At 38.8% G+C, this 14585-nt stretch overlaps 1 protein-coding gene across 7 annotated transcripts in view; it reads left to right on the top strand.

The window, feature by feature from the left end:
• OSBPL8 (oxysterol binding protein like 8) overlaps positions 1–14585 on the top strand; it is an 80411-nt gene that overhangs the window by 52076 nt on the left and 13750 nt on the right. For all 7 annotated transcript variants that reach the window (XM_083365130.1, XM_083365128.1, XM_083365132.1 and 4 more), the window contains 6 exons: positions 1165–1261; positions 1489–1587; positions 8827–8924; positions 9717–9806; positions 11586–11722; positions 12275–12460. In XM_083365130.1, coding sequence (XP_083221256.1) covers positions 1165–1261; positions 1489–1587; positions 8827–8924; positions 9717–9806; positions 11586–11722; positions 12275–12460 — 707 coding nt within the window. The remainder of the gene's footprint in view (positions 1–1164; positions 1262–1488; positions 1588–8826; positions 8925–9716; positions 9807–11585; positions 11723–12274; positions 12461–14585) is intronic.

The raw sequence follows: 14585 nt of genomic DNA, 5'->3' as shown, positions 1-14585 counted from the left end.
GTCTTTCTGATGGGATTTTGCATTTAGCTGGCATTAGGACAAGTGACTGGAGATGCCCTGTGTGGATTTCTATGTCGCTATTTTGGTGTGTACATGAAAGACTGAGAAAAGCACCTCAAACTACAGATAGGAAGAATGAGAGCAAGGCTTAGTACAGATAAGATATAATATAATCTCAAGGCCAGAGATGGTGTCAACGCCAATAACAAAGGATATCTACAAAACACTGTCTCAGAACATTGTAAGAAATAATGACAATGCTATCAAAGGTTTCCTAAAAACAAACAAAAAAACCCAGTAAGGTCATGATGAATATTAGAAAGCAACAATTATGAAGAGTCAAAACTAAAATAATAGAAAAATTATCCAAGATCTTCTTGAACAAGACATCAGGTTTCTGGATATTACATGAGGGGAGCAAATCTGGGTGGTAAAAATCAAGAGAGGCATGGTTGCACCTTTTTCCAAATGCAGGATCAGATTTGTATAGGATCATAAGCAAAAGGAACCAATCAAACGGAGAGCCAGCATGGGAATAGTATAAATATTGTGTACAAAAGCAAAGATACCCCAAAATAACAAGCTCACAGGGGAAGAGTAGGAAACTATTATCATCTTAGGTATATATCAGGACTTATGTGCACAGTCAATACTTACTCAGCATATTTAAGACAGATTCTGCCTTCATGTGCTGTGATACAAGAACTCATTTGAAAACTGCTTTTAGACATCAGTTTGCCTTCAGAAAATCTGTAAATATTTCTGTTTAGCCAGCACAGTTTTAAGGATTTGTATTTACTTCTGTGTTTGTGCTTTGTTTTGTTCTAAATTGTAAACTATGTTGAACATTCAGTTTAAACAGAAAAAGGACTTGTTTACTGAAGTGCATGAATAAATACAGATATTAGTTGGTGTTTTAATTGAAGACCATAGCAAACAGTTAAGTATGCCTGAAATAGAGAGCACAATTAGGTATGTGAGAATCCCAACTAACCTACCTGCAGTCAAGGAAAATGTTTTAAACAAAGTAGCTTTCGTCAATATTTTGGAGACATGTGTTCCGTTGATCTAAATGAGTATTTGTTGAATTACAATAGAATTTACATCTTTTGCTTATTTCTACTGATATTCACAGCAGGTCACTTCCACTATTGCTTTTAACAGGTGTCTCATCATCCCCCAATATCTGCCTTCTATGTAAGCAATCGAAAAGATGGATTTTGCCTTAGTGCTAATATTTTGGCCAAATCCAAGTTTTATGGTAAGTGCTTAAAAGCTTTCATTATGTTCAGAAAATACAAAAATAAGTTCTTTGTGAAGGATTTTTGATGAATGCAGTTGATTTTTTTCACTACTAAAATAAGTGGCATTTCTTTTTACTTAATCTTAGTCTATGATTACATAATTTGTGAGATGACAATTCTTTAGTCTGGCAAGTCTTCCTTTTCTAGGATGTAATTTTTTGAGTCTTTCATTTTTGTATTTCAGGAAATTCATTATCTGCCATTCTGGATGGTGAAGGCCGACTGATGTTTCTAAACAGAGGAGAGGACTATGTAATGACCATGCCATACGCACACTGTAAAGGTATTTAATTTTATTAAGTGTTTTTAAATACCAATTTGCTTACCAATCAGGCATCTGACATACTTGGAACCAATTTCCTACTTGCTAAACATCAATGACTTAAAAAAGACAAAGTGTTCTTGCACAAGTGATTTAGTATAGCAAGCAGAAGCAATCACTTTTGTTTTCAGTGCCAGATCAGCAAATAGTAAAGTTGAAATCATACATCGCAATCATGCTGGATTGTATAATAGACCTAGTTGGATTAGACTCTAGGCTCAAAATGGGCTCAGCTTTTCCCAACTCTATATTCAGTTGTGGAATAGACTAGAGTGAGAGAGATGACTACATTGCATTTGCCTGAATTCTGAATACAGATCTGGCCTGTATTGTGGGTATATAATCTTGAGTAATGGATGGATTCTGCTTGTCTAATGAGTACTTCGGTGTCTTGCAGAATTTCTGACCATGGCAAATCTGGGCTATCCAAATTGATTTCAGAGTCAGCGTATGTTGTTGGTCACATATTTTATTTGGTCTTTTGCTCTGGGCAGAATAGTGTTTAATGGGAGAATTCCAATTGCATTATATGGACTGATGTCTATTTAGTTAAAGTCAGGTTTATAATCACCCCTTAGCCCCTAGAAGTAGAGGACCAGTTCATTCAAAAGAAGAATTTATTTGTTGTTCATTTAGGCAGTGATTTGTAAGCTAAAAATCACTAAATATTATGGATTTCTGAAGAGTTTTTTAGGGGTGTTGATTCTACAGATGATTGTCACGACCCTCTGCTGTATGGGCTATAGAGGCAGAAAAATTGCTAGAGTGCCCTTGCAGAAGACTTGTCTTCATGCTGATAAGTTAAAGAATAGAGCCACACTGAGTCAGTACATACACAGAAAAAGCAATTGTTTTCTCACTGACTGCATTTGCAGTTACTCAATTAGCTGAGTTATTATAGCTGTCCCTCAGTCAGAATTAGAAGAAAAATATTAAACCTCTGTGGTGCTTTCAGTTAGTTCTTTGCTGGTAAAATCTGTAGGGTTTGAGGTGACTTGGATAACTGTAGAGTCAGATAGAAGTTGAGTGTCCTCATATGGGATTAGAAATGATTGGTTTGAGTTGATAACTCCTGAGGATGTGGATAGAATGCTTGGGTGAATATGATTTACCAGCTGTCCTTTTGACCCCTGAAGGAGATTAAGGGAACTACCTTGGTAAATATTATTAATGCCTTTTTCACAGAGGCAACATTTATTTATCTTTAAAGAGGGATTTTTAAGATTCCTACTAAAGGAGTCCTTCCTTGAGCCTTACACAATTGGAGGCCCAGGACCATCCACAGAGAGGGAAAAGAAGATGATGAACATCATGTTCACCATCATGACATAAGTTCAAGCTATTTTCTATATGTGTCACAATGTTCCATGCATGCCCAAAAGAAGTGGAGTTTGCACTGCAATACCACAACACTGCTTTCATCATTCTGACAAAAAGCTGCAAAAGTTTTTGCACAGTCTGTTAAAACAGATTCTATCCTACCATAGTTGGACAAAATAATCAAGAGGATTATGGCTTTTCAGCTCCATGTAGCCCTATAATATAGCTATTAGCTAAAGCCATTTCAAACCAGCTTTAGGGAAGCTACAGAGTTGAGACTACCTAAGTCAGATGGTCTTTGTTATACCATTCACCAAGGCATTCTTCTAGACCAAGCATGTCAAACTCTCGATATTACGTGACGTCGTGCGACATATCGTGACTTTTTCCCCATTGCCGACAATGGGGTGGGCACTGTTTCAGTATGATGCATCCAGCCTGCGGGCCAGCAGTTTGACATGCCTATTCTAGACCATATAGCATTTTTAAGAATTGGGAACATTGCTGTGGTTCCACTGCTGTGTCAGAAAGCTTCCAGAGAGTCACATATGTTAGAATTTACTAAATAATAAATACAATTTGTGTGGCTTAGAAAATATTTTTGAATGGCAGATGAACACATCTTTTATTTCTACATGTACTTCATACAGTTCTAAAAGCTAAATTTATTTCCCATAACCTCTCTTCTCAATGACATCCAAAAAGTTGACTGAATTGTTTTTGCATTTTATCCCAGTAAAAGTTATTCCCCTCAGACAGATTAGAGTTAAGTGATTGTTTAAACTATGTGATTTGGAAAATAATTTTACCTTTCTTTTCTTTTTTTAATGTTTTATTGATTTTTAAAAATTACAGTCTTTAATGCTTAGTGAACAATGTATTGTCTGGGTTCACATTTTTAACACTAACTTCTTCAATATAAATCTGTTCAGTACTGCACAATCCAGTATTTTTTACCTGATCCTCCTTACCCATATTTTTTTCCATTTTCCCCTCATTACACAGTTACAATTCTTGCTACTATTAATGTATACAAATTTATATATAAACATCAACATATTTTAATATTATACAAATAACTAGTATCAATTCATAAATCAATATCCTGGTTTTCAAGCTCTTGTTAAGGTTTGATTTCCCATCAATATTCGAAATATCTTTGCCAGTTATGATTTTCTCAATATTAATTACATTTATATAGCTAAAAAAATTATTCATACCAGCCATATTTTCCATATCAGAAAAATAAATAAAAAGGATGCTATTTTAATTCTAAATCATACCTATACTTTTAATCATATTTAAACATGTAATGCCCCCTCTAATAGGTCAAAACCTCTGTTTTTTAAATCTAACTCTCACTTTTTATCTTTGCCAAGTAGCTTTCCAAGCCAAGGCAATTAAATTGCCCAGGAATTTTCTTTATATTTTTGTAAAAGTTGCTTGGCATGAGGAAGACAATTTAGGTATGGTATTGGGGGGGGGGAATTCCACCTATTTATATTTCTTAAGCAAATCCCACTTTCCTTCTCCCTCAATTACTGTTTTCATTTTTTGTCTCCCAAGTTGTGACACTTCCCCTGACAGCTCTATATTCCATTTTTAAAAATCTTGTTCCTTATCTTCAGGTATATTTTGCAGACCTAAGGTATAAAGCATCTTTTCCATTTTCTTGTTATGGTTAAGTCTTGCATTATTTTATATGTATATGGTAGTTTATATTTCCCTTCTTTTATCTCTTCCAACTCTAGGTCCATTTCCTCTGCTTCAACATTCTGATTTCTCGTTTATTTGTTCATACTTTGTAGTCATTGTCTGGAAATTTTCTAGTTGTAGATTTAATTTGGAGATTTGCTCATTTGTATTATCTAAATTATTTTTAGTCTCATTATGGTTTCTTTTTGTGTCCTCTTTGTATGCAACAATTGTTTGGTGAATTAGTTGTAGTGTAGCGTATATTTCTTTCTGAAAGGTGTTTATTATTTTCTTGAGGCATCATTTCTGGAGATCCTCTAGTACACGGGTCGGCACCCCGCAGCTCCAGAACAACATGCGGCTCTTTCAGCTATCTCCTGTGGCTCCCAGTCCTCCACCACCATGTGCAGTCTAAAAAAAAAAGTGGGACTAAAAAAGTTCAATCAATTCAAATTTCTCACAAAAAAAAAACTTGTGAAGTTTGAATTGATTGGTTGAAGTACTTTGGTTTGTTGGACTGCCCACAAGCTGTTTGTGGGACTGCCCACAAACCTCTTTTCTTCCTTGGACTGCCGGAACAGGAGCAGCCAAACTTTCTTCACTTCTGAGGCTGTGGCTTCTTTATCTTCTTTTGCTTCACTTCACACCACTTTGCTCAGTTGAATTGTGCCACAGGTCCGCTGACCCGGAGACCTGCCTGTCATGTCCTTCCTCCCTCCCCAACCCACGCTCAGCAGCCCGGAGGCTGCCAGAGCCCACTGAGTTCAGGAGGAAAGCCTCCTCCTTCTCCAAGCCCCGTTTCTCTCCCTGCAACCCGGCAGCATAGCTGGAGAGGCGAGCAAGCGGGACATGGGCGAAGATGCAGCCCGGTGCCCCTCATGCCCTACCTTGCTTGGCGGGGGTTTCTGCCAGAGATGGCACGTTCCTTCTGGCTTGCTTACCCGCCCGGCTCTGCCACAGCAGCCACGGTGAATGTCGGGCAGAGTGGCGGGGCTCCTTGGTTTTGTTACTATTGGCAAGAGAGCAGCCAGGATCAGTGCTGCCACTATAGAAACTGGCTGTTCCCGCCACCAGCGACGTCAGGGCGGGGAGGGGGTAGGCACTTTCAATCGTTCATTGAAGAGTATTCGGGCTTCTGCTTCCCATCCCTCCATCTGAGGTGAACCTGTCAGGCAGAAAGAAAGGGGGAAAGGCTGCTTGCCCCTCTCGTTACAGCCTCCTCACCCCCTTACTGTTATTAAGAGATCCAGCCAGGAGAGACGCAGATGCATGGAAGGATGATCTATTAAACACACCAGTGCTCCTGCTGCCACAGCCGCCAAAGACGGCAAGCGCGGTGGCTCCCCGCTGGGGGGTTCCCATATTCCGCAATCCCTTGGCAGTTGGACATAATAGTGTGCAAGCATGGCACTACCAGTCCCACCTGCCACTGCCTCACAAAGTAAACTGGACAGGGAGGCAAGAAGCGCCCGCCCACTGCCATCGAGGGCGTGGTGCGCGGAGCCGGGCTGCCTCTAGGAGGTCGTGCCTGCCATTGGCTTCTCCTGCAGTGGAGGCTGGGCTAGGCAAGCTGGGAGGGAGGGCAGGGAAAGTTGCTGGTTGCGCCATGCAGTTCCCACTTGACCCAGGAGTTTGCACGGGACTGGCGGAGCCGGGAGCCCAGGCGCAAGAGACAGGTAAGCTGATGCCAGCTGGGCTCGACAAGTGCGGCGTGTGGTCCAGGACAAAGGGCTCTTCTTGCGTCCATGCCTTTCCTTGGCTGAGCTTCGCAGGCTGAAGCCTCTCCTCAGCATCCTCGCCCTCCAGGCCCAGAAGGCAGAGTGACAAGTCCGGTCTCCTGTCAAGTCCCAGGTTGAATCAGCCCTCTCCTCCCCGCTTATGCCCACCTGAAGGGGTGGGGAGGAATGTCTGGCCCAATGATTTGACCGTGCACATCTTTCCCTGGAAAGGCCAGCCCTGGAGTTGGCGGGCTTCGCCTTCCTAGCATGGGAGGTATCCGTAGGGCAAAGTGAGGGGTGGGGTTGTTTGGAAATGAAGCGCCAGAAACTAGGCATGGAGCTTGTTTTTAGGGTGTGGGGAGCGGTTCATTGGAAAAGTTAGAAGGAGAAGGGATGATTAAGGAAAGTGAGGGCTTGCCATCTTTGGTGGTATAAAGGCAGGAGCAGTGATGTGTCCAGGCAGCACCACCTGCCTGCTGAGCAGTAGCAACAGGAAGGTGGTGGCGGCTGTTGGGGCAGCCTAGTGTTGTTGTCCAGGAGCTGCAGCCGCCAGAATGATTGCCTGGCACTTGGGGCCTGCGGCTGCCATGGGGGCCGGCATGGGAATTTGGTTCTGCGGGGGAGGCGGAAGCTGGCAAGTGAATGAGAGTGGAAGCAGGCCGATGCATGTCTCGCCTTAGGCTCCACTCATCAAGCCCCCTGTTCTGCGCATGCACACGCAGGTGCACATGCTATTTGCGGTTCCAAGTTTTTTGTGAGGGAACTGGTTCCGAGTGGCTCTTTCAGTGTTTCAGGTTGCCAACCCCTGCTCTAGTATCACTGAGCTTAATAAGAGTAGAACAAAGTTTCATCTAGTTTTCTGGTCTTTATGTGTAACTTTTATAATCCAATAGGTTCCAGAATATGGAACCAGTCCTAAAAGTATTTTTTTGTAATGATCCTTTATCTCAGGTGTCCAGGAATTGTCAGGCAAGGTTGTAATCCACAATGTTCAAAGTGTTCACAATATTCTGCCACCCTGAAAGCAGCTCAAAAGTCTCTCCTGGCCAGACATTGTCAAAAGTCAAACTTTTCTTTCTCTCCCAATAGTTCTTGAGGTTAAAAGTCCAAGCTCAGTAGGTGTTTATAGTCCAAGAAGGTCAGGGTAATAAATATGCCAAAATATTTTCCTTTATTGCCAGCTGTTCTCCATTAAGCTAGGAGTCACCAAGCAGCCAGTAAACTAGTTGTAGTGCTATACTCAAATCCACCATTAGATGTCACTCAAAATCCATTTTCCACTCTTAAGACAAAGGATTGATTTCTTATATTTCACCTCAATGTTATTTTTTCAAAGAGAAAATCTTAACAATTATCTCAGTTCTCAAATTTATCAAAACTATAGCTTTATATTACTTGCACTTCAGTATTATGTATTTCTGTCCCCCATAAAAGAAATTAAAATGTTGCTTCTGTTCACGTTCGGAGGTTTTAGCTTCTTGGGAGCCTTTCCCAGGAAATTCAGTTGTAAAATAGTAAAGAAAGGATCAATATTCTCACCCAGTTCCAAACATGCTGTTTACGATACTAATTAGTGCTTTTTCGGTTGTCAGCAGCTAATGGCTGGCCACAGGAATGTAGCCAGTCTTTCTCCTGCCAGTTTGGAGGGCTTTCCTCAGATCGATGATGAGGCACTCATCCTTCTTCATTGCCTCTTTGGGGCAATTTTAGGCCCTTTTAGGGACCCCAGCAGAGCAAAATCAGGCACGGCAGGCAGAGCCCCTCCTTCCTGCGTCTGTCTCACTGCGACACAAAACCGGAAGTCTCAGAAAATACTTTGACCTTTCTATTAGCTTACCTTTTAATGCAGAAGTGTTAATTTTGAATTATGGTTTTTTGAACCAACCATGAATAGTCTTTTAGTCCAGGGGTCCCCAACCTCCGGTCCGTGGACCAGTACTGGGCCGTGGCATGCCAGCAACCGGTCCGCACAAACAAGCGAAGCCCCATTTGCAGGATGCAGGCAGCACATAAAACCACGCACTCTCCAGTCCATGGAAAAACCTTTCTCCACGGAACCGGTCCCAGGTGCCCAAAAGTTTTAGTCAATATTTAAGTTTATTACGAAAAAGGAATTTCCTGCTTTAAGTATGACTTCTATTATTTGAAGGTTTTACTAATATACATGGAAAAATTTCATTATTTGAAATTATCATAGCATGGCACTCTTTGTGAATGTCTTAGTTCATCCTTATTTCTTTAGTAGAATGTCCTGATTTTACTGCCATTTGAGGTATTTTCAAAGACAAGGGATGTGTTAGTGCTATGTTGGCAAACTTTTTCTATAGTAATTTTACTTGCAATTAATTATGTCTTCTTCCATAGTTATGGATGGTTGGGAACTTTGGTATATCATAGTCATTTATTTGTATAAAAAGGAAATACTTAACATAAGAACACTTTCCAACAAAATAAACTGATCTTATAGGGATTATATACGGCACATTGACTTTGGAGCTTGGTGGAACTGTTAGCATCACATGTGAGAAAACTGGATACAGTGCAGTCCTTGAATTCAAGCTAAAGGTTAGTAGAATCTTTTCAGATGCACTAGAGCAGGGGTAGGCAACCTTGGCTCAGGAATTCTGGGAGTTGAAGTCCACGAGATAAAAGAGCCAAGGTTGCCTACCCCTGCTAGAGGTTTTAAAATTTAAAAAAAAATGAACAGATGCTTACTGTTCAAAAGTTTTGTTCTTTGAACTCTTTGTGCTTTGTCTTACTATATAAAATGAATACTATCAAGTTTTGAAGTATTGAGTAATAACTAAGATTTTGCTGATTAAAGTAATATAAAATAAATCAATAAAAATATCAGTACTAGTTCATATAATTATGTTATTTTTTATATAGTACCCTGAAGCTAGGTAGCTCATTATGATGTGCACTAACTCCATGAGGCAAATGAAATACATTATTTGTTGTCATAATTTCTTTTTATAATGGTGGCAGTACTGAAGATAGTCCAAAACCTCCCTTTGGAGGACCCCCGGACATTCTGATAACACTGATCTGATTCAAAGAACTGATTTGCAGAAAACTACCAGACCATTTCCAGAAAGGATGTTTTCACCAATTTCTCCTTTCGTGGCCTCTGCATTATCCCACAAACTTGTGGAATACCTGTGAGGGGAGGAGTAACTGAATAAAATGATGTTCTTTCAACTTTTATTTTAATGCAGTAGTTTATGCACTTCCAGTAATTTAAGATGGCTTGCTTGTTCTTTTTATAAAAGGAACATTGGGAAATTATTAATTTTAAGTTCCGTGAATGTTATTATAGCTTTTTTTTAAAAAAAAAAATCTCACTTTTTTTCATAGCCATTTTTGGGGAACAATGAAAATGTTAATCAAATAATGGGGAAAATTAAACTGGGAAAAGAAGTTCTAGCCACTCTAGAAGGCCATTGGGTAAGTAAAATAAGTTTGGCTTTGTTTTGCTTTTTAAATATTGGGTACACAATGGTATCTTAGTATTTGATGCTTTGAAACTCATTGAATTTGGTAATTGATGCATTTTGACGTGAAAATTTTGTCCCAGTACTTATTTTTGGTACTTGATTCATAAGCTAGAACTTGTTGTTGGCTCCCTTATGACTTGCTACCCTTTCCAGCCAAAACAAAGACATTAGAGATGTGGCTTGTTTGATACTTGTTGTTTTTAGTACTGTTGTGCCTCCCGGAACCAATTACTGATAAGTACTCAAGAACCATTGTATTTTGATATATACAGTATTTTATATCTGAATTGTTTGATATATATTGTTATTGATTATGACATATGCATCAACCTTTTCTTTATTTTGCTATAGTTTTTTCAGGCATCTGATCAGAGTAGCACTAAACTTCCAAAGTCAAATTTGCACGTTTAATGTAGATCTGCCATATGGATAAATAAATGAAAATGCTTCCTAGCTTTCTTGTCCTTGCCTTGCAATAAGGCTAATATAATATCATATAAAAAAACATAAAACTGAGTATAATGGTTTGATGTTGGACACACAATAAATAACAATAGCACTTAGACTTATATACCGCTTCATAGTGCTTTACAGCACTCTGCATGGCTTACATTAAATATTACAATGTGTACCCAGGAGAAAGTGGAAACTTGACATGAATTGCCATTGGCAGGCCTGTTCTCTTGAAATACATAATTCTATCCTTCAAACCAGCTAAAATGGTTATTATTGTAAGACCAAAGCAAAACAAATAATTATTGACATTAATTGCTAATTTTTTGATATACCTAGATTCTTACTAAACCAAATTTCAGTTGGAAAGAAAAATAGACAGGAAAATAGAGGGAAAATCTAGAAATACACTATGTGAGGATGAGCAATACGATAAGAAGGATGTTCTGAACAACATGAAAGATTCTGAAAAAAACTCATTTTAATATGGAAACAGAACAAGAAGAACATGGGTGAAGCACTAACAATTTTTTAATTCCACTCATCCTGAAGTGATAAAGCATTCTGATTATTATTAGTATTAATTGCTAGGAAGTAGCTGACTGATGGGCTTTTATTTATGTTACATTATGTTATGTTATTTACACTATATCAGTTAAGGAACAGATTTTCTTAATATTTCAATTTAGATAATGCTTTAGTCCAGAATTATTACTCCAGAATGTGATAATTCCAGTCTGAATTCATGCAGTTGTCTTTGTAATAAGACAAAAATGTTTTTACATTAGCTTTTCAAAAATTTATACAGCCCTGATATTCATTAGCATACTCCCATCCAATTACTAATCAGATCTCATTCTGTTGGCAAAGTATTGCTATATTTGATAGAACACAGTTAACTGAAATATAATTTTACAATGCTTAAACTATATGTTAAATGTGTAGTAATTTCACATGCAGTCGTTTATATATTTCATTGTAGCCCAATACATTTGAAGAAATGTATTGAGATTCACATGCAAAAATTCCACTGTAAAAAAATAAAGCACAAAATGTTACTGAGAATGAATACATGCATTACTTTAATTCAAATGATTGAAACTAAAATAAGGAAATAGAATATCAAGTATGACTTTTAGCTGTCCCTGACTATTTTTGCCAAACTAGTTACAAATCTTTTAATTGTGAAAAGTGACTTTCTGAAGGAAGTCTTATTTTTCCTGACTTTGAAAAAATGCTTTGCCTACTCAAGTAATCTAATATGTTAACATTATAGGACAGTGAAGTTATTATTAGGGATAAGAAGACAGATGCTACAGAAACATTCTGGAATCCAACACCTGAGATCAGGCAGCGCAGATTAAGAAGATACACAGTGAAGTTTGAGGAACAAGGTGACTTTGAATCAGAAAAGTAAGTTAATTCTAAAACTTTTTTTCTAATTGATTATGCAAAAGTCTTTAAGCTTTTCCCGGGCACATTTAGAAAGTTGAGAGCACTTTATGGGCACCCTCATAAAAATGACTAGTAGATATGTTTGAACTAAGGTGTTGTTCCATTCTATTCCCTCTAGCCTCTGTTTATCGGGTTGAAGAGTAAAACAGAAAGGATAAGTTTGGAAGCCATAGCCTATCTTTTCCTTGGAGAAAGAATCCTTTATTTTAAGTTTAATTGGTTTTTATACCATTCTTCATTTGTTATTTTTAATTTGGGGCTTTTTGTGTTTGTTTAGATGCATAATTTTGATGATATCTTTGTGTATCTGTCCTAGAATTATATTGATGAGTATTAACTGGAAAAAAAATAAATTCCAGGAAAGTAAGATGCTAATGGAGTTATAATTGTATAATAATTATAATAATACTATTAGAACCTTATTCTAACGATATAACAAAAGAAAATTTTCAAGCAAAGCTCTTCTCCCCAATATCTGACCTTTTTGGTGCTGTTATTCTTACCGGTTAGACTTTGGCAACATGTGACTCGAGCTATAAATAATAAAGACCAAACAGAAGCAACTCAAGAAAAATATATTCTGGAAGAAGCACAAAGGAAAGCTGCCAAGGAAAGGAAGGCACTAGATGAAGTGTGGGTCTGCAGACTATTTGAGCCAGATCCACTTACGGGAGAATGGAGTTACAGATATGCAGAGTAAGTCTTGGAGGAGGAGAGCTTTTTTCCCTTTTCTGCAAATACTACCGTGTGTGTGTGTGTGTGTGTGTGTGTGTGTGTATTTGATTACACACATACATTACCACTGGGCTCATATATATATCTTCTATCACATTTTTTTCTGTAATATTTATTTTACCTGTATCATGAGTCAAAAAGCCAAGGTACAGCTCTATATTGTGATTAGAATGCTGCTTCTTAATATAGTATAAATTAAGTGTGTAATTTGCCTGTGGTTTAGGGAGAAGTAGCTGTTACCCTTTCAAGAAAATTTTATCACTGTATGTGTAGCACTTTTCTATTTCCACAGTTCCAGTCAAAGAGAATATATGTAGCTCAGGTTTTAACTCTGGAGTCTTTGGTGCACTCTGATCCAATTTGCCAGTTATAATAACTGATGGTAACATTCCTCAATTCCAGATTGTGTCATCATTGCCTAGATCTAATGTGTGACCTCAACTGAGTTGGGCCAGAAATAACTTGTATCAGGTCCATGTTCATCATAGTGGCCCTGAATTCTTTTTTTTTTTAAAAACAAGTTTATTAATTTTCCAGTTTCCAGTGGCCATGAATTTTTGAACTGCTCTCCATTCCACATGCATGAAAGGTAGATTGATGTTTTCAAGGACCATAAATGCCAACCTGGCCATGTGTTACCAACCTGTGCCACAAGTTCAAACAGTTCAAATAGGGACATTTCTTTGCATCAGGGAGGTGAGGTTGGTAACTGCCAATCTTGCCACAGATTCAAGCAGCTCAGGCAGGGAGATTGCTAGCCACAATCTCTGATCCCAACTTCACAAATAGACCTCACAACTTGTTATCTGCAGAAGAGCACCCCATGGAAGACATCAGAGCTTCTCAGATAACATAGTTACATCTTTGCCCCAGCTGTGGGTTTGTGCTTGTGCTACACATGGAACCCAGCTAGGTGCACCTCTGTGAAGACATATACATGCATGTGCTTCAGTAATGCACATAAGATTGAATGTCTCATTCACCGGTCATGGATGAGGGAATGTTTATTACAGGCTGACCAACAACAAGTAGCAACAGCCAGATACCTGTAAGATGCTATTGCTATACATTTTTAAAATATTATAAATACTGCTTTGCTGAAAGTAATGGGTGTGATATGTTAATCCTCAAAAGATAAGATAAGATAAGATAACCTTTGTTGTCATTTTTTTTACTGTGGGCACAACAGCACACCTCAAAAATGAAATTTAGTTGGCCACTTTCAAAGTGAAACACATACATGACACACACCTAAACATACTATATACAACTTATGTACAGACCCACACCCCTACATATACATAACAAATAAATATTAAATGCTGTCCATCTTGAATATATAACGGAAGGAGGAAGCTTGAGAGTTCACAAGGTTAATGCTGCATGGAATGAAACTGGCTAAATCTGGATGTTCTTCGGATACCACGAAGCCTCCTCCCAGAAGGTAACAAGGAAAACAGGTCATGAAGAGGATGTGTAGTGTCCCAGATAATCTTATGGACCCTGCTCAAGCAATGCTTCTGTGCTATGTCCTGGATGGGAGGCAGGGAACTGCCAATGATCTTTTTGGCCATCCTCACCACTCTCTGCACCGCCTTCCTGTCTGAAGCAGTGATGCTTCCAAACCAGACTGTGATGCTGTATGACAGGATGCTCTCAATCGTCCCCCTGTAGAAAGTGGTAAGGAGAGGAGAAGGAAGATGTGCTTTTCTCATGTGACGCAGAACATGCAGGCGCTGCTGTGCCTGCTTCACCAGTGTCTTGTTGTTGAGCGACCAAGCCAGCCTACTTGTTAGCTGTACACTCAGGAATTTGATGCTGGTAACCATCTCCACAGGTGACTCATTAATGCACAGAGAAGTGTGGCTGTGCCTGCCTTTTCTGAAATTGACAATGATCTCTTTGGTTTTTCCAGTATTTAAAACTAGGCTGTTTTCCTTGCACCAGTTCACCAACCCCTCAACCTCCTTGTGGTAAGCATCCACATTGTCATCATAAATAAGGCCCACTACTGTTGTATCATCTGCAAATTTCACAGTATGGTGGGTGGCAAACCTAGCACAACAGCCATGGGTCAACAGGGTGA

This window comes from Vipera ursinii, assembly GCF_947247035.1.
Source record: "Vipera ursinii genome assembly, chromosome: 6".
In the NCBI taxonomy this organism is placed as follows: Eukaryota; Metazoa; Chordata; class Lepidosauria; order Squamata; family Viperidae; genus Vipera; species Vipera ursinii.
The sequence above is the reverse complement of the archived record's forward strand: the minus strand, read 5'-3'. Positions and strand labels throughout refer to the sequence as shown.